General features: G+C 41.6%; 1 protein-coding gene across 1 annotated transcript; it reads right to left on the bottom strand.

Moving 5' to 3' along the window:
• On the bottom strand, positions 1-25,080 carry myt1b (myelin transcription factor 1b). Its single transcript, XM_073470379.1, has 21 exons — positions 25,026-25,080; positions 22,715-22,745; positions 21,657-21,719; positions 19,362-19,756; positions 16,960-18,141; positions 14,544-14,678; positions 13,980-14,070; positions 13,675-13,791; positions 10,866-11,125; positions 9,594-9,766; positions 7,459-7,716; positions 6,371-6,522; positions 5,696-5,758; positions 5,238-5,306; positions 4,685-4,747; positions 4,311-4,391; positions 3,455-3,676; positions 2,087-2,178; positions 1,603-1,706; positions 270-413; positions 1-144 (listed from the first exon to the last, which is right to left on the bottom strand). The coding sequence occupies exons 1-21, from the start codon at positions 25,078-25,080 to the stop codon at positions 1-3; spliced, it is 3,894 nt and encodes a 1,297-aa protein (XP_073326480.1).
• Between the last annotated feature and the right edge of the window lie 422 nt (positions 25,081-25,502).

The following is a 25,502-nucleotide window of genomic DNA, read 5'->3' as shown; positions in this document are numbered from 1 at the left end:
TCAGACTTTGATGCCCTTCACAGCTTTGTTGATGCTCTCCAACAGAGCCTTGTTCTCAGGGGTTTGGAAGCAGTCCTTGTTGGTGTACATGTCAGTCAGGGTGCTTACGTAGCTGTCGAAGTTCTGCTCGGTGATTGGCTCCTGCTGTGGTGCAAACAACAACCAATTTCAGCTGAGAAGAGCAAGGAAAGATTCACCTCAAAACAAATGCATGAAATCAATCAAAAAGGTGTGTGTGAGCAGGTGTGTGTATGTAGACAACAGCTCACCATGTGTGGCAGGCGAATATTAGCCAGGCTGCGGATCAGAGCACGGCTAAGACCCGACAGCTCCATGAACAGAGCCTCGTTTTGCTCCTCGATCATCTTGTTCTCGTGCTCAATGCTCTTCAGGTTCTTTTCCATGGATGAGATCTGCAATACATAGCAACAGCATTTCTATAATGGTACCACTGTAGGCCGGATGTTGTAACTGTTGTAAATGTTAATCTGTATCTACAAATTAATATTTAAAGAGATTACAGTAAGTCTGGTGATACTATTTTTAATACCCGCCAGCCTCAACTGGTAATGTTTGAGACACCTACTGAAGCACAAACTACCACAGAAGCAGTTATGAGTACCTTGCCAGGTGTTTAAATGTCTATCTGTCTTGTGAAGAGATTTTTGTCAGCACAATAGAGTCACAACCATGCAAGATAAATCCCAGAACTTTACAGGTATGCAGATGAGCTCAAATGAAGGACGAGTTTGAAGATGGGTCTGGTCCAACCAACTTAACCTTGGCTAGCCACGAGCTGTCTGCTCAGCTTCACCTCAGCTAATTCCAGTCACTGATCTTCACCTCTCAGCTGTGTTTGTGGTGTTGATGCCTTTTGGATATTGTCTAATGCAAATATCATAAAAATATTATGGCTTGCTGTGCAGTTAATTGGACTAACAGACCGGAGCAAAGGTACAGACACCGGTGTTGTCAATTAACGAGCGATCCTGTTAGCGCTAACCAGCGGACAGCTGCTGGGCCCGGCAAGCTCTGGAGTGGACAGCTGTGGGCAGAGCCTGGAGATTCTGGAGGAATAAACACCCTGAATCAAGCAGAGCATAGAGTTTGTTTTTTAAATATTTTAGGATAAAATGTTGATTTATCTTCACTCTTGCTTCTCACCCTGTCTGCCTAAGGAGCTGCAGACGTTTGAAATCCACTATAATGTACTGTACGTCTCTCCTATTTGACCAGTTGTCGCTATCTATCTTGCGGCTAATGTACGGTAGGGTATTCCGTCTGTTTGGGGCAACTGAAACTGCGGTCAAACTCACGCGAGTACCCTCTCATGTAATAATGTAGTACTGACTGCACAAGTTGGAACGTCAACATGTTGACAAGCGTTGCGGCTGGTGCAATCCCATTGCAAGGTGTGTCTCTAGTTCCTATTGTCAAGAACGTCTGTGAAATGACCCAAACCAAAAATGAATTGATCACACTTAGTAGTGTTATTATAAGTGTGTGTATCAAAGCCTGAGCTCCAGTTTGAGTAACATTTGCTGAAAAATACAGTGGACAGGTTATAGGTTAACATAAAACAAAAATAGAAAAAACACACACCTGAGTCTGCAGGTTGACCATGTCAGCCTCCATTTCATTGTTGGAATCGTTGAGGTCGTTAATCTCTTTATTGAGCTGCTTGATGTCCTCATCGTTGTCCAAAACTAAAGGAGAAGCCAGATACATTAGAATTGAAAACAGTGTCTGGTAGGTCAATGGGTCAGTGGCCCTTTACGCATTTTCCATTTTATATCTATATTTACTATTTTTATTCAAATGATGTTGTACTGAGTTGTGGGCATATTCTGAATCCCAAACCTTCAAGGACCTGGACATGATTCCATACCTGACTCAACATTCACTACTAAAGCAAAACGATTTGTTCCTGTATTGATTGGTCACATGTAAGTTCACATTTATGTTTTACATTTGAGATTTTTTTTTTGTCGAAACACTTTAAAATGCCCTCACTATTCACACTCACACACCTGTGTATACACATGCCTAAACACAAATTGATCTATAGATTTGTTTTTTATCTTACCATCACTGGCTCTGAACTTGGTGCTCAGGTAGTCCTCTGTGGAGAACTTTGCCTTCTTCTTGGCGTACAAGGCTCTAGGGCATCCTGAGAGGCTAGAGACACAAGTGACACAGAGGGGAGTCACTGTACTGTTCTTAGGAGTATTAAAGTATTTTTTTAGGCTAATCCGGAAGTTAGCATCGCCCTGCTAATCTCCACAAATGAAGGCCACTTTTATGATTTTTGAAGCATAAGTAAAAAGCTAAAAAAGGCTATAAACAGACGACATCACGGTCACATGACTTAAACGTCACCACCACTAAGCGTCTTACTACACAAATACTATCCAGGTTTTCTATAAACTGATCAATGTACAAGTTGTAGAGTCAGAGTTAGAATAGTGTGTAACTAAAGTGGCCTGTAAAGACGGACTAGTGGTAGATGAGTCTCTGTGTTCGCTGTGAGGACGTTTAATGTCCCCGACAACCTCTGTAGTCTCATTTAGACACTTGTTAGCAACCGCTAACTGTTTTTAACACACGGAAGAGCTTTGTAATTAAAACACGAGATATTAACTGATGTATTTTATGTCGTAGAACAAACCGTGGATATGTCTTAAACCTTATTTCAGGCATTTAACCAAAAATCCATTAAAAAACCCTAAACAATTAACTTCAAGATATTTTCACGGACGGACCAGTGCCTGGACCCTTGCAGCATAAAACCACATTTGTTTATACATTTCTGTTAAAAGTTAAACAGAAAAATAAAGGGAAAGTCCCTTGAGCCTGTTGCTGTAGTATCCATGATTTCACCCATTTAGTGCCATTTCTCCTTATTCTTTACCTCCCCCTCTTTGCCAGTGACATTTGTAACTTTTTATCTGAAACATCCTTGATTAGAAATGGTAAGAGTGGGGTCAAAAAATGCTGCTTGATCATAGCAGTCTTCCAGTTTCTGTTTTTGAATGATGAATACAGACAACCACCACCTGTTGGTATGAAGAGGTCTTTCCACTCACAGTTGGCCATCAGCTGTAGTCTTTGTGGAGAGTTTAAGTGCAGCTTTTAGGCCGAGACACAGGAGACATGGGGCGACGCAAAAGTCGGCTTTCGTCGCTGATAGTTCTTTGATGTCGGTTTAGTTTGTCTGGGCCCTAAAAGCTGTGGTAACCATCGCCTGGCTTTAGCTCCATAATTATATAAACCACGAGGGTCGTATTGATATTCTCATCAAGAAGGGGAATAAGAAAATGTTGAACCATTTCTTAAAATTGAACGTGTTCATGCAAAGTCCTGTTCCTCTGTCAAACCAAGTCTAAATTCACACAACCATTTTTTCATTCTTATTTAGTTGAAATGAAGAAAATACTGTCTGCATGCAGTTTACCTGCGGTGTGTGAGGAAGCTTCCGTTTGCGTGTCCGGAGCCGTCACAACCCGGGGTGGGACAAGTAGGCCCCTCTGTCTTGAAGGCCTTCCAGTTGAAGGGTGTGCCATTAAGAAGACCCTCTTTCTGTCTGCGTGCCGCCAGCGGACACCCGTAGGCACTACGGTGTGTAGCGTACTTCCCACTAATGTGACCCAGGCTGTCACAGCCCGGCACAGGGCATCTGCAGGGAGCAAAGGAAAAGAGGGAAACAAGACAAAGACAAGAGGAGAGTTGTGCAGCAGGAGAGGGGGAAGAAGTAGTGTTGAAGGCAGGCAGCAGGGAAAGAAATAAAGAGAGAGGGCACAAGGGTTAGACGAGGAGGATCCAAAAATATAAACTGTAGAGAAAGTTGAGAATATTAGAATAAAGATTTAAGTTATATACTTTCTCTACTGGGCCAAATTTGTTTTCTGTGTTGACATTTTATTTATGTATGAATAATATTACTGATGCAAGAGCTATTAAGATTTAACACATGCTGTTATCAACATGTTCTTAAAGTAACTGTTTTGTGCGCAAATGCAAATGAAGCCCATGTAATTCTTCTGTATGGACAATCTACTCTATGATACTCTACCATGAACTACATTCAGAATCAGTATCTGCAGTGTATTTTCCCATCAGTAAGGGCCTGACTGTTTGATTCAATTATGGGGGCAGGTCACTACCTTTGCATATGATTCACAGTGACTTTCCTCTCTCTCGCTCTCTCTCTCTCTCTCTCTCTCTCTCTCTCTCTGCTTTTTTTATTGCATTTTACTTTTACCATCAGTCTCACTAAAAGCAGACATTATGGCTTTCTGAGCGGTACGAACTTTAAAAGCTCGGAGTCCTCCTGGTTGTCCTTGGTAGGAGTTTTAATTCCACTTTTCTTGGCACGCGGGCACCCAGAGAGACTGAAAACAGAAAGTATGGAGTTGATAACATAGGGTTGAAAAAAGGTCTGGTAAAGTGATTGCTTGATAAAGGGAGAGAACAATATAAGGAAGAATAATTTCACAGAGGTTGTTCAACCAAATTACACACCAAATCAACTCAAAACGCCTAGTATGGCCGTAAATAGGATAATGGAAAGGTGTGGAAATGTGTATGTGATCCCTGACTAATTCTACCATGAACTGTCACTAGGCCTCTCTGGCTGACTGTGTGGATGTGTTTTGGTGAGTGAATCTGTGTTTTTGTTTGTCACCTTCTGTGGGAGGCGTAGTTTCCTGTGATGTGACCTGAGCCGTCACATCCTGGAGTGGGGCATCTGGGAAAGTGCAGAATAATGTTGAACATTTAATACAAGGTTAGAAGAAAACATAACATTGTAGAGGTAGAGGTGTGTCTTCAATGCCATTATGCAGATGAAATAAAGTCAGTCATTGACATTGCTCATGTTCATATTCATTCTTGTGAGTGTTGTTTGGTTTCAATTCACTCAAGCTCTTTGCCATTTAAATTGCCATTCTTGTCTACGGTGGGTCGTGAAAAGCTTAATTTCTAGTAAAGAACTATGTTTACAATATAATTACATTTTCAGTTCACATTTCCATTGAACTGGTTGAAGTGAAAGCAAGCATAGTCCAAGCCAGATGCAGAAAAAAACACCATGACTGATGTAGCAGCAGCACAGGCAGCAGCCAGCAACAAAAGACAAGCTCACTTCAGCAAAATGAAGCATTGTGGTGCTGGACAGTGTCAGTAACAGTGCACTGAAGTGGCAGTGAAAAGGCAGTGAAGGTGCAGAGCAGACATACTTGAGTTCAGGGGTGTGGGCCGCCATGAGGGACCGAAGGCTCTTATCAGCGAGAGGACACCCAGACAGACTGAGAGAGAGAAGAAAGAGTGAAGGAAAGGCAGAAGAAGAGAAGGAAGAAACAGGGGGCGAGGAAAGCGAGTGTGAGGGGGATTGAAAGGAGAGAGGAGAAAGACATGAGTGAAGGGAAATCAAGAATGCAAGGCATACCAAGGTCATTTAAGAAGAAGAGGACAGACGGCAAGAGGTAAATTACTGATGCATATCAAAGTCAATGACTGTCTTTGCTTCCTAGGCTCATGCTACATTATTGCCTCTGGTATGTCAGGATCAAATAAAATATTGGAATTAGTTGTGGGGTGTCCACTTTGAACTCTTTCAGTCTAAATAGAGCTAACATTTCATATAAGAGTTTCTAGCATACTCTATCGCCCAAGTATGTCAAGCAATGGTGCATACCTGCGATGGGACGCATAATTTCCAGTGATGTGACCACTGCCATCACAGCCAGGTGTAGGGCAGCTAGAGAGGGTGTGGTGCATAGAGGAGAAAAGACAGACAGACAGACAGATGCAGAGTTAGACAGGAGACAGGAGGATTGAATCAGAACATTCTTCTACAAGTTATTTTCAAGCCTTGTTTTTAGGCTTGCTAATGGTGTGCATATGGATGATTGGTCCAGACTGAAATATCTCATGGATTGCCATGGAATTGTGTAGAGACTTAATGGTCCCCAGAGGATGAATTCTGATGATTTTCATACTGTGACTTATCCTGTAGTGTCAAGGTGAGGTTGACATTTGTAGGAAATACCAACACAACTAGCATTAAGTTTGATGCTGACATTCATGTTCTCAGGATCAATTGTAGTAGCATTGCTGAGCCCTTTATTTTTGATCAAGCACCATCATTAGGCCAAAAAAATATTTGTTTTTTGTTTATAGTGCTAATTAGAAAACACAGTTACCATGCTAACAAAACTAATTAACCAAATTAAGATGGTCAGCAAACATTATACCTACTTAACATCAACACGTTAGCATGGTCACTGTAAGCATGTTAGCATTTAGCTCAAAGCACAACAGCCTCACAGAGCCACGAGTGTGGCTATAGAGTCTTTGTCATGTTACTTACGAAAGCAACTCTTTCTTGCTATCCTTGGGCTGGAACTTGACCTTGAAGCTTGGGGTTGTAACCTCCCCTGGGTACTTCCTTTCCTCTAGACAGTCCTGCATGTCACAGTCCTCTGGGTCAGATGAGATGAACGACTGGCCTGTGTGCTCCATCTGTAAAACCAAGAAGAAGCAGACGTACTTTATTGACCTCCTTTTACAGAGAAATTCAGTTTTTTTTCACTCTGTTGTTATTCCTTTTACAAACACAGGCCTGAAATACACACACACGCAACAACGGACAAACAACTGAAACTGCAAAGCATTGCATTTTTTTTTTTTACCTGAGAATCAGCCCTTTATATCTACAGAGGTTGTGGTTCCTCTTTCAAGGAGTCCACCATGTTGTACCACCATGTTTCTACAGTAGCCCAGAATGGACAAGTAAAACACTGATCTAGAGAGGACATTTTGCGTGTTGCAGCAGCCATTATAGACGAGGGGAGACAAGGGGTGTTTAGTTGGTTGTAATCTGCCACCTCACCGCTAGCTGTCACTAAATCCTACACACTGGACCTTTAACTAATAATGACTTTTTTAGATCATTCATGATTTCTTGCGATGGTTTATGTGTTTGTATACAAGCAAAGGAACTTTGCAAACCACCATGTGCACACAAGTCTCTACTCTGATCCCTTTTTATTCTTTTATAGACAAGTGATGCAGAGTGTCCTCATAAAAAATTTACACTCAAAGCCCTTTATATTTCTTTTGAAAAAGTTCAAAGGAGTACAAATTAGCATATGCCAAAGTCAGGATGGTGCAATGCACCTGACACACCACCTCTTTTACACAGTGCAATGTTTTAACTGTACAGTAACTCTCGCATTTCAGTGAAATGAATGAATAATAGAAAGAGGACAAGGGGACAGGAAATATGGCAAGGCGATTAGAGAAAGACAAAATGATGTAAACAAGTGTGTGTATCTGTTTAAAGCCTCAAGGGGAATTTTGTTATTTCTGTTGTTATTTATGTTGCAATACTTCCTCTGTGACTAATATCACAGGAAGCACTACATGTTTGAAACTTGTTCGTCTGAATGTACTGACCTCATCCATTTCCTCCTCCCTTTGGCGGTTGGGTTTGGTGTAATCCAGAGGTCCCTCCCACTCCTCCTGCTTGTAGGTGTGTAAGTTTGGTGATGTCATCCCGCTGCTTCCACTGTGATGAAGCGAGGAAGAAGATGAGGAGGAAGGGTCTGGGGAGCGAACTCCAGGGCTGGTGCCGGATAGACTGCCCTCTCGTTTAATGGGCTTCTTCATACTCAGGTCCAGGGTGCCGTTCTCATCCACCTCAATGTCCATTTCCTGGAGAGAAAACATCAGATATCATCTGCTTATCATACAATCCAATCTTTGCTCAAAAGTTGCTTGAAATAGATTAATCACCCAAATACATAAAGTGAAACATACACATGAACCAATATTTTATCAGTTTTGTTTTGTTGTATATGTTCTCTTTATATATTTCACTATTTATTCATATAAGAAAGCATTTATCACTTGATTTACTGTATCTAATACTTCGGAGCTCTACACACAGTTGGTGACTTGGAGAAAATTAATAGAGACACAAAGCTCACTAACGCAATATAATATAAATGACTACTGCAGTCTCCTCTGGTGTACTTACATGTGAGAGGCAGTCCTTATGATGATGATTGTGATTCACTTAATTACCTTCTTGAGCAGATTTAGTTGCTGTGCTACAAATACATTACGTACTTGCATTTTCCCAAATCATAACTTTATATAACCCACAATCACATTCAGGGAGGAATTTTGACTAAACTATACTCAACTTTAATGTGGTGAAGAATTTGATTTCTTCCTGTTTCCACCCTTAAACCTTTACCTGCTTGTAAATGTTCCCTGGAGCTTGTACTAAACATTTATACAATCATACACCTTTTGGGAGAACACCACCTTCATTGCTTTAGCATGCTAGTAATGATAACTTATGTACTCTGCAAACACTTGCCAACAGCAAGACCAGCATGGTTCATCTCTCATGCTCTATTATAGTGCTGGCAGGTGAACAGAAACAGAAGGGCGAGATGAGCCATGTTTTCAGCATTCATCTAAAATGGCGCTCATATCAGCTGGTCAAGGGCCAGAAAAATCAAAGGGTTAGGAGAAGAGGAGAAAAAAAGTGGGAACAGTTCCCAGAACCTGGTTGATGAGCTCAGTGTTCCAGTGTTTCAATATTGGATTTCAACTGCCTCCAACTCTGATTCCAGATCAGTCCCTGGTTGATCTGCACTATAATTCTGCACAGCTATGGCCTGCTCTTGAATCGGTGCCTTGCTGAACAACACCTTGCTCTTCTGTGCTGCCAGAGACATTAATCTTCACTTTTTATCTTCCTAAAACCATGTCAGGAAATCGAAAAATGATGAAGCAGTCACTTTCTCTCCTCTGTGAGGCAAACAGGCTTTTAAAAATCACAATATGGGGGAAAGTGGTGCTCCAATTACACCTCCTGTGCACAGAGAGGGGAAAGAGGAAGTGAGTGAGAGACAGAGAGGTATAGACAGAGACAGAATGGGAATCAGTTAGACTTGCATAGGGAGGAAGAGAGGAAGATAAAAGAGGGTAAAAAGAGATGTGAAAAGAAAATGAAAGAAAGTGTGGCGGGGGTGGAGAAAGAGAGTGGGAGATCCGTCCGGCAGATAATGAAAAAAGGCTACCTGGTGGAAAAGTAATCCAGGGAACTGGCAGTCAGCCAAATTCAATAACAACATGAAAAGTGTGTGGGATGGAGGGATGAAAGGATGAAAGAGGATGAGAAAGGTGATGCAACTGCATCTCAACAGCATCCTGTTGCTGTAAGCCAATGTCTCCTGATGATATATTCATGCAGTTTATGGGGGGACAAAAAAATGAGAAGAGGAGAGGAGAGGCACACCCACTGCCTTCCCCTCTCATCCTACCTGCTGTGGCCTGCAATGTTTCAATCTGCACTACAATCAGCTAATAATCTCCTTCTCCAACTGCTACAATAAATACAATAATGACATCACTCATACACAAACAATTCATTCCATATTTGTAAGTTATTTTTGAGCACCTAAGAACTGTTTGAGGGGGTATTTATTCCCATATTGTCGGTCTCTATTTACAGTCCTGGATACGTGTTAATTAACATGAAGAAACATAGAAATGGATGATTGTGGTGTGTTTACTTTGTTTTGGGGTTTGGTGCTGAGGTTTTCAGGTTTCTCCCAGCAGCGCGTAGACAGGTTCAGGATGGCAGTGGCAGCCATGTGAGCGGCCTCAGCATCATGGGAGTAGTCATAGGCCAAGGAGGAGCTCTTCCCATAAGCGTGGAGACTGAGGCTGGGTGATGATGACTTAGCTGTAGGAGGACAAAATGTCAACTTTAGGCCAGGTGATTATAAAAATAGGATACAACAGACTGGAGGATACAGACGAGAAAGATATATTGTACAATATAATACAATACAAAAAACATAGATGCAAATTTTAAGAAAATATGCTTATTTTCTTTTTTATACAAAGCAATATAATATAATAATATATCATACAATATAAAGCAAGAGCCACGAGCTGATGAGTTTGGTTTAATACAAAGACTGGAAGCAGGTTGAAACAGGTAGCCTGGCTCTGTCGAAAGTTAAGAAAATCTAGCAGCACCTCTACAGTTCACAGATTTACTTGTTTTATCCTTTGTTTCATCTGTTCAAAAACCACACTGTCAAAATTAGTTTAGCTTGGTTTTATGAGAGGTAAGGTGCTATGTTTTGGCCAGGAAGACACTGTCGCTTAGCCTGGCACATAACTCCCTGTAAAACCACAACTTATTGTTTTTTTACTCTGGTTTTTGTACAAATTACACAAACAAGATAATTAGTGAGCTTCAGAGATAATGTTAGTGAGATTGAGTTACCTTTGGACAGAGGCATGCTAAGCTAAATCAACCAAGTGCTAGCCCGTAAAACCACAACTTGTTCTTTTTACACTTTGGTTTTAGCACAGATTTCTCTATTTGTACAAATTATACAAACAATATATGTTAACTGTCTCCTGGCTGTAGCTTCATATTTAATGGACTGATAGCAGAGTGGTATCAATCCTCTGATCTAACTTTATGGTAACATTTTATAATAACCATCATTAATACATGGTAAATGAAAAGTTCATTAACCATTACTATTTGACTGTTAACAAACACTGAAATTCTTTATAAACCATTTAGCAGTTGTAAAGGTTGATAAACATCACTTGCAACTTTATAATCGGCATCCAAATAATGTTTATAGTTTACAATAAACAATAAAAAAAATGATAATTGGTTTATAAAACATTCATTGTTCATAAATAATTGATTAACTATTAATATTCCATTTATTAGTGATCGTTGTTAAAAAGTGTTACCAACTTGGTATTTTTTCTAAAATGTTGAACTGTTTTTTTAATAAAACAACAAACATCACGTCTCAACCAGATCCACACAAAAGAAACCAGTGTGCCTCTCTTACTTTTGAAGGCTTTGGGTGAGGTTTCGCTGGTGGGCATCTTTGGAGCAAGCATGCGCTTCCCGAACACTTGAGCATCGAAGCTTGCATAATCGAAGGACACCTTGGAGTACTTCTCCAGTTCCCTGGCCAGGTTGGCGCGAGGCGTGGTTGGTGCCATGTTGGGCCTGTAGCTGCCATACTGAGGCACCTCCAGCTGCTTCACAAAGCACATGGGCCTATGAGGAGAATGAGAGGACGTCAGGGTGGGGCTGGTTGGGGGGGTAAAGAGGGGGGCACTTTGGGATTAAGAAGAAATAACGCAGGAAGTAGAATGGAATAGAACAGGCAGGGAGAGATGGTGTATAAAAGAGGATTGACACAATAAAGAGTCACACAATAAACATAAAAAAACAAATAGAGAGAAGAGAAAAAAGAGAAAAAAGAGAAAAAAGAGAATAAGAGAACAAGAAAAAGAGAGGGAGGTAGAGTGACATAGAGAGAGTAAAGATAGGGGCAACAGTGTACTTAGCAGGAGTGCAGCAGGATTAAAAGCTCTCTTATCAGCAGAGGGCACATTTGCATGTTGTACAGCATGGAATTTATGAGCTTTAAGCCCTCTCGTTTTCCTGGAGAGCCTGGGCTTTTGTTAGACCTGTTGGCGTAAATCCACTGATAGACCAGGGAGAGGCAGAGGGGCGGGGGAAGACAGAAAGACGAGAGGAGGAGGAGAAAAGAGTGGCAAAGAAAGAAGGGGGAGTGGTGAAAGAGGGAAGCAGGGTGGGGGTAGGGGAGAGAGGCAGGGGGAGTGCAGTCACCCTCATCTTTTTCACTGAAGCCCATGTCACAGTCTCTGGTCTCTAACCATACGCTCATTAATAAGCTACATGACCTGGCCTGTAGTCACACTGCTGTCAGGGTGGCCTTCACACAGTTGCACACCAAAAATACAAGCTCCCATCTGGAGGAGGATTTTTATGACAGTAAAAAACTTTCTACCACTGATCACAGGGGATTTCTTCCTTTTTATTTATTCAACATGGATTCTGTTAGAACATGGATAGCATAAGTAATTATTCAGCCCCATACATACCAGACAACCAAGTGCATTTTAATAACAATCTGAGAAGGCAAAACAAAGCAAGCCATGTTTTAATCCTTGATGCTTTGTCCGACCACTGATGAGGTTTTCTTCATGGAAAGCAATTATTTTTCCTATCCCCTCGCAATGCCCCTACAACTTGCATAATTAGCTTATCAGCCGCATTATTAATTAAAATGCCAGTGAGGAAGAGCGCGGACTTAGCATAACATCCAGTGTCTGGCTTGTGTTAATTATCATTCTTCTGGCCATGATCATGGTGCCTGACCAGTTGGAGAGATGAATGGAGATAAGGAAATATCAGTGTTTGAGAGGACAGTAATGATTGAACAGCTAGACGGAATGCTTCAAGACTTTCTTGCTATATTGAGCCATTCAAAGGCTAGCTTTACCCCTCGTCAGAAGCACAATAACCAAGGTTGGGATTGTCTCTGTGGTTTCTGTGTGACCCAGGTGTAAACTAGCTAATCTTGAGAAGGACTGAGCTGTGTTGGGCTCTGATTGGAGGAGACAGCTTTCATGTGGATTAAACATTCATTTTGCCCAGTCTGCCATGTCATTCACCATCGTATCTATGGAGCCCGAAAACCAACAAATGGTATTAAAGTCTTATCACATAAGGTGAAAATAAAACTGAATATATTGAGTATTATCACAATTTATTAAATAATTAAAAGTGAAGAAATTTAAAAGCTTTATACTTTTCATATAACCTCCAATCGACTAGTGAAAAAAGAGAAACACTGTCCTTTGCATTCAATACAACATCCAAAATGATTTATTGATACCCCACCAAACATTTGCCATTTTCATCAAGCTTATATTATAACGAGATGGATGTGTCAATGTATGTCCAGGGAGAATAGGAGAATGTATATATAACATCAGACTATGAAAGGACTCTGTGGTTAGATAGCTAACATGTATATATGAGCCAGCTGAAGCTAACTTTAACATATAACTACAGCAGTATGGGTAATGTTAATCATCCATATACTGCATACTGCTGTACATCACTGTATGAACTCTTGTGATAGTAGCCAAAGCTTTTCAGCTGGAAATGCTAACACTGTTAGTTGGCTGACACAATTTTGACATTATGAGAAAGAAGATTAATTATACACATCCAAAAAATGTCTAGGATACAACAGGTCAGTCCAAGACTTATTTCCAATACCCATCTTGCTGCAGAGAAAAGAAGTGCTCGTAAAAAAGAAAGACCTTCTACTGTACCGATAGCACCAATCAAAGTTTCTCCCTAACTGTCTGATTTAGCCTTGGGTGTTGCTGACTGAAACTGACACAGAGGTCATTACCTTAAACTTTCTCACTTCAGCCGAATATTCCAGCAACTAACACAGGTGATGGAAGATAATCTTATGGAGATAAACATACAGTGCATGCAAACAGCAAGTAACCACTGAAAGAGGTTTGTTTGAGGTAAATGAAATTTGAATAAGTCTTACTCTTCTTGGACATGAGGTTAAAAGGAAAGTATAAGGCTTTATATTTATTTTTACACTCTATTATGAATATAAAACCAATATTTTTTTACCTGTCTGGCAACCTTTTACTGTCTTTTGTCACGATTGGGGCTCCATACTTATCAAATGTAATAAGGTAAAATTGTAAAAGAACAATTTGAAATGTTGTAAGTATATGATTGAAGACTTTTTAATTACCAACCTCAACACTCTGTCATTGGGACATCCTTTGAGGAGCTCACTGCCTGGCTGAGAGAGAAGTGGCTTATCATGGCCCTTGGACAGCTTCTCTGCAGCAGCAATGGGGCATCCAGAAAGACTGGGGGGATGAAGGAAGAGGAAGAAGATGAATATCAAATGGAGAGCATGTTGCTGACAATGTAAATCTGCAAATACATAAACAGAAATACACAACCTGTGCATAACACTGTCACCTGCAGAAACACAGGTGTTCAAACACAAATACAGATGTACACAGATACTGTGCTAGAATATATTTATGAATACCTGCGGTGGGTGTTACGGTTACTGTTAACATGGCCCTGACCGGTGCAGCCAGGAGTTGGACACTTCAACACATTCTCATGCATGGCTAGAACTGGAGAGAAGACAGAGTATACGCACACACACACGCACACACACACACACACACACACACACACACACACACACACACACACACACACAATCTCAGTCAGAAAAATCCACAGTCTGATTGCAACAATTCAAAACACGTTGTATGAAACTAAATGGGGCAGGAAGGCAGGTTGAATCTTATATTTCCTTTTATACAAAGCGATTGTCTATTTTTGGTCCATCCCCAGATTCAAACAAAAAACCTGATTTAAATCAGTCACCAGGTGTTATATATGCTTGCGGTTGGATGTCTGACTTTCCATCAAAACTAAAACATTAGCTCACCCAAACATATTTGTCTTCCCTACCATCAGCAAAAAATAATAATAATAATAAATGAATAAAAATACAAAACCCTCCCCCAACCCCTCCTTATAATTTATAATTTTTGTACAGTGCGTATTTCCATCTTCTAAGCAGCTGAAGAACACTCACTCTCCGGGGGGATCCTGTCCTTGTGCGGACAGCCTGACAGGCTACGGTGATGGGGGTAAAGACCGGTCACGTGACCTGTCCCATCACACCCGGGGGTGGGACACTTGATCTCCCTCTTCTCAGGCCTACTGCTTTCTGGATAGAGAAGAACAGCAGAGTAGATAGTGATAGTAGGAGAAGAGGATGAGGAGAGGAGAAACAGAGTGATGAGAGGGATGGAGAGAAGGAAGAGAGAAAAGAGAGGAGAAGGTGGGATGAATAAGGAGGACAAAAGCAAGTGGTTAATGCCATCAGACAGTCTGCTTGGCTGAGCATGAAATCTAGACATATTTCAGACAACTGTATAAAAGCAACACCATCTGTATCTGCTCCTCATGTCTTATGTATCTCTTTAAATGTGTTTTAAGCATTAGTCTAAATGTGATTTGTGTGTTTCTGTGAATGCTTTCAAGGATGAAATACTATCAAACTCAAACATAAAATACTGACGCTTTTTTCAATGTTAACACAAACAAAGTCGACCTACTTATCCTGTACGCTTTGACGATTTTCAACTCCCTTGCTACACTTGTCTGACATTTTCAAGGATCTTTTTCAGATCTTGGACAAAACAACACCTGAAAACACATCAGGAAGAAATCATGCCACTATAATTTACACATAATTAATGACTTCTCCCTACTGCTATTGGAGGTAGGCCAGACACTATCGGTGGCACTGGAGAGAGGAAAAAGGAGCAAGAGGATGGTGTGATGCTCTATTGGCCTGCAAATTGAATGTTAACGAGACACGCATCTCCTAATTAATGTTTAGCAGAACAGGGATGTCACTGCAGGAAGAAGCTGAGGCCAAGGAGAGGGCAGCACTACCAGGCATGTAATCACACTACTGCTATACTATGAGGAGCATGATAAGTGGGCAGCGTGCCAACTGTCAAATACAAGGCCTGAACACATGCAGCATGTAAACACTCCAGCAGTGAGTGTGGAACAACCTGCGCTCTTCCTCTTTCTCTCCTCTGTCCCTTGGACATGTTGTCATCTCTCTTGTGTTCTCGCCCTCACTGTTGTCCTTTGTCGCTCTCTCTTCAAGCACTTCCTCTCAGCTCTTCAAGGAAGTCTATTCAGCTGGAACCACTTCATCAACATTACAGTGGAGAAGGGAGGATCTACACAGTGCTCTGTGACTCATCGCTGTTTAATTGGTACACTGTGTTTATTTGTGCGCTCTGCTTCCTACCTTAAGTTGAGCACACGACACCTTGTGCTGGTTTAGAACATAACTTTCTGTACACTAATCTATGTGTGATCACATGTACGGCCCAATTATTTCTGTGGAAATTACCATTTAGGTGGTTGATTACAAATGGAGTCCACCCCTCACTACTTACAATACACCTTTGGACAGATTTCTCACTTACTGTTCTTATGTACTTTTGAGCGAGTCATTGCTTTTCATTCATGTCATTATGGTACAACAATTAACTTTCAAAAATGTGAAACTTCCTTGAGATAGGTAATCCATCACAGTCAACACATTGTCACCTTTATTGTAGCTAGTGCTAATAACTGAACTGTTCCATGATCAGGTGAATATCACGTATCATGGGACTCTTCCACTGACACATCTGGCTGTGCTGAGGTAAACTGTGCTGCGCTCATTTGCTTTTCCATTACCAGTTTTACTGCACCGTGAAAACATCAAGCAAACTGCACCCAAAATGGACCTTCTCCGGAGTGGGGCCAAAACATGCCCGCCCTGCCTCCAAGTGGGCTGCAGCGACATCTCAAACCACCGCCAACCCACCCCCCTTCTCTCCCTCAAACAAGCCTGTGTTGCGAGAGAGGCTCTGTGTGTGTTTAGTTTCTCTTCAGTGTGCTGGTTCGTAGTTTGCTGCTTCATAATGAAAGCTTTTAAATAACTTAATTATGGAAGACTTTTATTGTGAGGGATCTAAAAAAATAAAACATGTTTTTAGCCTAATTAGTGGAGCTTTGACGAGCTATTCTTTGATAGTGCTGTGGGGAGAAAGAGAATTTACAGCCACTCCTTTGACCCCACCAGTAAAGACAAGTACGTTATTAGTTAAAGACACACCTTCAAGGAGGTAGCCCAGTTTTCATGAAATGCAAATCCCTGCTGTGCTGGGCTGACGTCTCGAGTCAAACCAAATCAAGCCGAGTGAGCACACATGTATGGAAAAGCCCCTCAGATGGTGGCGCATCCTTGAATTCACCATCAAAATGATACCCCTGCTTGTAGCAGCACAACCATGTGATGCTAATGAAGCTTTAACAAAATAAATAAATGAAGTGGACTAAATGTTCCTGATGTATTGTCTACCTCAAGCAACTTTCACGTCTAAGTACATGTTGGAGCTCTGCCTTCCCCTCTTAGTTTCCTCCCTCTGCCCTACCTTTGCCAAAGTAGCTCTTGCGGATAACGTCCAGGTGTTTGGGCCTGTCATCCATTGTGAAGTATCGCTGGTGGTGGATATCTGGGGCGCAAAGCAGTGCACTGGGCCCGGCTGGCTTCACCTGCTCTGCCTTCAAGGCGATGGCTTGCTCCAGCAGGCCCAGGTTCCCTCGTGTTATGTCAAACATCTCTGACTCGTCTGTCACAGTGGAACGCTGTGACAAGCTGTCTTCGTCATCGTGCTCGTCGTCCCCGTCCATGTCATCAAATTCTTTCTCCTCTGATTTATCTGACTGCACCTCGATAATGTCGGGTGAGGCTGAAGATGAGGCTTTGTGGATTTTATAGTTCTCACCTCTGATGTTGGGTAAGTAGTCCTCGAGTGGACTTGCCCTGTGGGAGCTATAGCTCAAAGGAGGACTGGCCTTGTAGTTTTGAAGCGGGCTATGCTTATGAGAGTCATATTTGTCAAGTGGACTGGCTCTGTTGGTGTTGTAGTTTCCAGGGGGACTGGCTCTGTGGGATTTGTAGTCCTCCAGAGGACTGGCTCTGTTGTCTTGAGCCTCAGTATGTGTTCCCTGAGCTGCTGCAGTGCTGGTGATGGTGCGGATGGCAGTTGGCACATCAGAAATGGGCAGAATGTGGTACACCTCCTTGTGGTCTTCCTCAACTTTCTCCTCATCCTCCTCTTGTGCTGCTGGATTGCCCTGCTGTGCTGGCGCTTTCATCTCTTCCTCTTCTTCCTCCTCCTCATCATCTTTGATCTGCTCATGGTGGACATCTTCGGTCAGATCTGGCTGGTTCTCCTGGCTTATGTGGTTGCTTCTGTCTGGGCACTCTCCTTGCTCTTCCTCCAACTCCACTTCAGTTACCTCCATCTGCAGAACAGATGACTCTTCCAAAACTTGAACTCTGTGTGCCACCTCCTCCTCTTCCCCCTCATTCATATCCCCCTCCTGCTCACTCTTTACTTCTTCGCCCTGTTCAGCTGCCAGCATGACAGCCTCCTCAGTCTCCATAGCAACAGGCTGCTGAGTGGCCACAGTTGGAGCACTGTTGTTGGAGACTCGGCCGAGGTGGAGGAGAGAGTTAGCCACCTCTTCGGTGCTCTGAGAGGGAGACTGGCACTCATCTGCAGGTGGCGCTGCTCCGAGCTCAGGCTCAATGATCACACACTCCTCCTCTGTGGAAACAGAGATGAAGAGGTCAGAGCTGTGACAGGAAAACGTGAGTCATGCACTGAGCTAAAGCTGTTGTCAGCAATATCTTTATCATCACTGGCATCATTTTCCTGCTTGCTGTGTCATTCACTGTGACCTCACAATGAAATAAAAACACCAGTCTGTAGATGGAAGGCAGCTTGTGCTGATGCTCCTTGTGGTTGTAAGGAGGCATGACAACATCAGAAACCAGTGTAGAGACTTTTTGTAACTTGTTTTTCTGTGTCCTACTCATCAATTAATTTAGACCACTTGTTTTCCATCACATCTAGCAACCATTTGGGTATGCTATTGCTATTGAGTTACATTATGGGAAATGTAGAATGCAGCTTGAACAATACAAGAAACTTAAAATCAGGATATATTGGACCCCACTGCTTCCATTTTGACGATTCGTTTTTTAAATCTTGAGTTCCTCATATTAATGGAATCACTGGAGTACCCCTTTCATCAATAAATCATTGAATGTATGAAATGTCAGAAAGGTGTCAACTTTGAATATCTTGTTTTGTCCGATTAAAAGTAGAACCTGAAGATATTACATTTACAATAAAATAGTGTGGAGGAAAACATGTGAGAAGCTGGAAGGAGTGTATGTTTGGCATTTTTGCTTGTTGCATAAACTTAAACAATTGATCTGTTATAAAAATTGATGCAGCTGGTTAATCGATTAGACATAAGATAAGACAATGTTGCTTGAAAAGCTCTATAGTTTGGGTGACTCAATTAGGGAAAGTTGCTGCATATGACAGAATGTCATACAGTATGCAGGACAGGACAGAACTGCTTCAAGTGGGGCATGTTTATTTTTTCTATAGAGGTGTCAGTGTAAAGATGAGGTGGAAACACATAGTTTCTAATTACTTAGCCAGAGATATGCTTGTATTTCGATTGAACTGTTTTATTTATCCATGTATCTATCTGTTTCTATTACAGAATGGTATTGTCTTCTTGGCAAAAGCTCAACAAGAAAGCCATTTCTATTTGCAGGTTGGCCTCTCTTGTTCTTGGATTGGGTCAGGTGAGAATGGGGGGTTTGAGTTGGTTTGATGTATAATGTATCATATATCTATATGACTGATGTTTATGTGATTAAAAATGAAAAGCTCTCGAGTTTAGCTGTAGTGAACTTTTCATCGACAAAGGTGACTGTGGCTAATATCAGCTGTTTTATCCAGCATACCTTCATTAGCTGCAAATGTGTCCTCCTCCTTTTGATATGCCTCTTCTTCCCTCTCTTCTTCCTCTTTCTTCTGTGTCTCGTCCTCCTGCCCATATGTATGGCCATCCTGCGTCAGGTCTTCAGTCATCTCCTCTCCAGCCGCCTCCCTCTCCTCCTCCTCCACCTCCTTGCTCTCTCCTGCTTCCTCCTCATCCTTGTCTTCCTCACCCTCAGCCTCGCTGCTGGCATCACTTTCTGCGCTGAAGCCCTCGTCCAGGGCCAGCTTCAAGGGGTGGGCCTTCCTCTTGGAGGCAGGCTGCTCTGTATCCTGCTCATGCTCATGCTCCTGCTCCTGCTCCTGCTCGGCCTCTGCTTCCTCTAGACGGCGCTTTCTGGCTATGGGGCAACCCAGAATGCTAATGGTGTGTTAAGAAAGACAGAGAGGGAGAACCAAAAAGAGAAAAGAGAGAAAAGGATCATGAATACCAACTGGGATTGTAGTCACAAATCACAAATACATTCTAAAGCAACCAATAAAACCTCATGCACCCCATCATGTCCATGAGTGACTGTAAGCAGCATAATGGAGGGTGTGTATGTGTTTTGATACGAAGAAGGATGGAGTGGTTCTTTCAGCGTATAGTATTAGTCAACAAATGTGGCCTGGGGGGGGCGCCATGCTGGCTCACTCAGACATCACAACCAATCTCAGCCAATTGACTGGAACGTTTAATGAACAACTTGTATGGAGAGGCGGGCAGGCGAGGCAGCAGAGGGTGAAATCCAATAAACTCCCTCTTACTCTCACCTGGGAGACGCCGAGGGAGATTGAGGGACGATCTATAAACAAAGTGCATCTGAAATTGCCTGCTGAACGAATACACATGTAAACAGATAGCTAATATCTGCCCCTCAATAAAAGGGAGTCACAAGTGAGTGAGCTGCCCCGAGTCTCACAAGGTCTCTGAAGACGAGCGATACAGATGAGGAGGGAGGGAGAATGAAGCTCAAATCAAACCTGAAGAAACCACATTTCACTGCTGTCCACCGCAATGTTTCATATTTGGGTTTAGAATTAGAAGCTCTGGGAGTTAACAGCTATTCTCACTTCAATTTCATTATTCAGAAATTACATAATTAATGTGCCTATTTTCAATCTTAGGGGTCATTCAGTATCCTTGAAACTTGTTCATATCATGATCACCTGAAATTTACACAATAACAAAAGTTGTGATTATGACCTTATGTCTTGTGTCTTTGTGTGCTTATGTTTTGTTCAAGAAACTAAGGAAATTCATTAAGTGATTGAAATGCTTGTCTCAGTTTTTCCGAACCAAGATGTAGAGGTTGCAAGATGTTGAACCATAAGCAGAAATTCTCAAAACATTTCTGCAAAAAACAGCTTTGCTTATTTTTTTATAAATTACTGATTTATTTCGTAATTGGGAATTTAATAAGACAGGCAAAACAAACTCTTTTGTTGAACTCACAATTGGTTTCTCAAGTTTGTTTTGTTTCAAGGGTTCACAGGGTAAAAAGTTTGGGAACAAATACTCCAGTTCAGGCTTCATTTATACCAAACCAGGCTTTGCTGCGATCAGCGCAAGGTTGTGTGATGGTTTAGGAGGACACAACTGAGAGAGTATCATTGTTTAGTCCATCAATCTGCTGGGTTAGGGTGTGGTTTCTGACTCCCAGCTTGGGAGCATCTACTTTGTTTTCCATCCACAACAATTCTGATGTGTTTCTTCTGCCCTGCAGGTGCACCATGTTTTTTGAGGTACCAAGAAACATTAAGGAAATTTAGAGTGATTTGGCAGACCTCTGAATGTTCATGCATGTTCATCATTTTACCTTGTTGATAGTATTGGTTTCACAATGACACCTTATTTCCACCTATACGAAATCATGAAAAACTTCTATTATAAGTATTAAAGCAGCAGGCTATATTTATAGTGCCTTTTTAAAATTAAGTGGAAAAGCTTGAAAAAGCAGGACTGGAGTTTTCACTGCAATGCCTGATTAATTCTAAATAAGGCCTTATTTGTAATGATTAACTGAATGTATGATGAAGGGTGCTGTGCATGCCGTTCTATTTTGCTATTTAACAGGATATTTAAAAGTTTTTTTAATGACTATGACTCTGCTTTATGCTTAGGGTAAGTGTAGTGAAAAAGTGTATATCCCTTAATGTCAAACTATTTCTTTACTCCTTTAAAAAGGTGAAACATGGTTTCCTCCACAAAACAGATGCTTGTGTGGCAGGGAGGAAGAGGAAGACAGACAGACAGAGGGTGGGTTTTTAATCTGCCCTACCTTCTGTGTCGTGAGTATCTCCCACTGATATGGCCAGAGCCATTGCATCCAGGGGTGGGGCAGCTGGATGGGATGGATGGAGGTTAGAGATATGTTTAAGACACACTGCATTTTAGTCCCTGTGCAGGGGCAATGATAACCACAGGCAATAAACAAAGAAAATTAAGATAAACAAAGCAAAGACTTGCAAACTGAGCACACATGTCACACAAATGCACATGCACCCCCTTTCATCCAGCAGACACATAATGCATGAATGCAGGTGGCATCAAGCTGGAGAGAACATAATATTGTATGTCATACATCAACCCTGGCCTATATCCTGTGAGTATGAGCGATAAGATCAGCAGAGACCTGCTGTAATTTCCCCTGCTCTGCCCTCCTCACCACTCATCAGCAGCAGCTCTCTCTCTCCTCTGATTCAGGTTGCTATGACCCCTCAGGACGGCTCATTTCAATTCTCATTAACTTCCCCCAGCAATTGCCCTTTATTACTCCAATTATCCTTATTATTAATTTCACTTATTAGAAAATACTGCATTTGCATTTTAAATGAGTTGCTCTCTGGCCTCTCTACCATTTCTTTTTTCCTAATCCAGAAAGCAAACGGTTACTCTGGAGATCTGAGCATAGATCGATGATTGCAGGTGAAGTGTGACAAAATGAGAAAGGATGAAAAAATAATTTAGAAGGAGAGAGAGGAAGGAGGACAATGGCTTCATGACTGGTGAGGCCCTGAAAGTCACCAACTGAGTGGGAAAAGAAAGAGGAGAACTTGGAAGGTAGGGCAAAGGAAAACAAGATCACCCTTCACTATCCTCTCTGTGTTCACAGCAAGAAATAGCAAAAGGCTGTCAGAAATCAATAGCAGCCTGTTGGAGGCATTGACTATGAGCAGAGATGTGCTGATGATAAGAAATTTAAAAAATAATAATATACAACATCACCTAAAGAAGCCCTGATAGTGAGCCTACGGTGCTGTGGGTGGGGGTGGGGGGCGGTGAGCATAAAAGAACTTTATGAAAAGGATTTGCACAAAGATGAAGGTGTTTCCTTACCTCAGCTCTTGTCCTACGAGCTCAATAGGAACTGAGAGTAAGGGAGAGAGAGAGGAGGGGGGAGGAGAAGAAAGATACAGGGAGGGAGAACAAAGGTGAACTACTGATCAGAAAGCCGCTCTGCTAAAAGAAACTCAGATCAATAAATCACAAATGCATATGAATCCCAGGAGGCTTCCTCATAGAGGCTTACACACTGCATGATCAGGTGAAAAAACACCTACACACTCCTGAGCTCACATACAAACACACACACGCACACATCTACATGCAAACATACCCACATACAAACACATGTTCACAAAGCCAACACAAAACAAACAGGAGTGTAATTACTGGCCTGCACAAACATACTGAATGACGCACACACACACACACACACACACACACACACACACACACACACACACACACACACTCACACAGACAAAGGCAAACACAAAAACATACACACAGAGGAATAAACCTAAATCAGCCAAATTGCATTGTGCTATACAGAAAAAGTGACAATTATATGCAGACTTCAGCAGTAAAACATGATTAATTGTTGCACTTTAGTTATCATAATTGGCAAAATGAAATTAAAAGGAAAACTGCCTTCATCGGTAGAAAACAGCCCTTCAATCTGGGACAACTTATAGTAATTGCCTTCAAAACATAAATCAAGCTTTGCTCACAAACAACACACACACACACACACACACACACACACACAGAGAGAGAGAGAGAGAGAGAGAGAGAGAGAGAGAGAGTGAGAGAGAGAGAGAGACAGACACTGGCTGGCTATAGGCATCGATTGGAGTTGAGCGATAGAATGAGTTTGGAGAAATATCCGATTTTCATTTGGAGCGAACGAGAAAACAATACGATCCTGGAGAATTCAGTTTGGGCTTCTATATCATAGGTATTAATCACATGTCAGAGAGACCCAGGGTATCAAGATACGCTAAGAGCAAGAAAATAGACACACTAACACACTCTAACACACACACTCGTGTGTGCAGCATCTCAGTTTCTCAGTCTTTCATCATGCAGTTGGAATGACTGGACGCCTTCCTCTGCTCTGTGAACTGTTGCTCTGCTGTCTCGCTTCTAAACATCAAACACACCAACACACACACACACACACACACACACAAACACACTTGGACAAATACAAACACACGAAGAAGGACATGTATCAAAATGTATATATAGTCGAACACATATTCACAACTATATGCTCTAATTAATTTAAATTCACATTCACATGTGCCCATTCACACAAACACGCTGATTCTTTACTTTATACGCACATGTATATCCACAAACATAAGCACAGGCAAGGTGGCTGGTGTTTGAAATAAGCTTGAACAATTATTTTTCTCTGTTATATTGATTGTGTTTTTTTTACTGCCATTTTTGTGTACAGTTTAGCGGCTCACAAAATCAACAAAATACCATGATGTTTGATTAATGCATGTGCCTAAATTAATTACATAAGCAAGGCTGAATTTTACTGGAACACAGCCTTCCAAAACAGAAACATTCTAAACCCAGTCTAAATAAAAGCTGTAAAAATGTTACTGGTTCTTATACAAGTCAGTGTAGCTCATTAATCCATCCCACACGATTAATCTTTATAAACTGGAGGTTGTGTATATATCAGGTTAAGATTGAAATTAAGTTGGTCTAAAGCATCGCTTTCTCAATGTGACGGTCACAAGATCATTTTCAGGGGTTGCCAGATGGTTGTGGAAATAAAATAAAGTAACACATTTTAGACTGGGGAATAGTTTTTACATTACATTGCCTGTACCAGTCATATTTGCCTTAAAATAGATTTAATCAAGTGGGATTTGAGGGTATGCACATGAATTCTGACTGGACACACACACAAAAACACCTCTTCTCTTAATTCTTTTGGGCATTTTCAGAATGTTGTAAGTTGCAAGGGAGTCGAGGGGTTGTGATTACCAACCTGCTTTTGCTGGGGGGCCACGACTCGAAGGTTGAGAACCACTAGTCTACAGTGTCTATGATCAAAAAATAATAATTCATTGTGCCACACTGCACAATTAACTATGTCAAGGAGGTTATGTTTTCACTCATCTGCCTGTTTGTTTGTTTGTTCATTTGTTTGTTCGTTCGTTTTTCCAGCAGGATTGCACAACTTTTATTCATTTCTCACAGAATAATTCATGGAATTACAATCAGGCAATATTCAGGTGGCTGGTAGCTATGAGTGAGTACAATTTAATGCAAATCCTGGTGAGCTTAAATTATGGTTAAGCAGTTATGGGTGGTCTACCATTTACTTTACATTACTCACCTCTGATTCCCTTGGACCGAGTGCGAGTTCGCTTGTCATCACTCTCCACATTCATCTGGGATGGAGAGAAGAGGAAAAGAGGAGAGGAAGAAGGAGGAGAGAGTCAGAGGTGAGTTAAACAAAATAAACAAGAAAGATAGTGCAGAGAAGAAGAGAAGGGGAGAGAGAAGAGACACCATCAGTGTTTAATTCTTCTCGATGCTCTCGCCATATTCCACCACACATTCACCGTTAATTGTCCTTCCCCTGCTTCAAAAGAGCTTCTATAATAACCCTCACTCACAATGTTCCCATTGAAACACACCAAAGGTAACACTGACACAAAGAGATGATCATATCTGTAATTCTCACAAAACAGCCCTCCCTCATCCCACATCGCTCCTCACCCATCTCTCACCAAGCTACCGTCCTGCTCATGCTCAGTTAGTATAAAGAGATACATAAATGAAGAATACACAGTATGGAACAAACCCTGTT

This window comes from Pagrus major, chromosome 7, assembly GCF_040436345.1.
Source record: "Pagrus major chromosome 7, Pma_NU_1.0".
Classification (NCBI taxonomy): Eukaryota; Metazoa; Chordata; class Actinopteri; order Spariformes; family Sparidae; genus Pagrus; species Pagrus major.
Note: the sequence above shows the minus strand (reverse complement) of the source record. Positions and strands in the feature narration are given on the sequence as shown.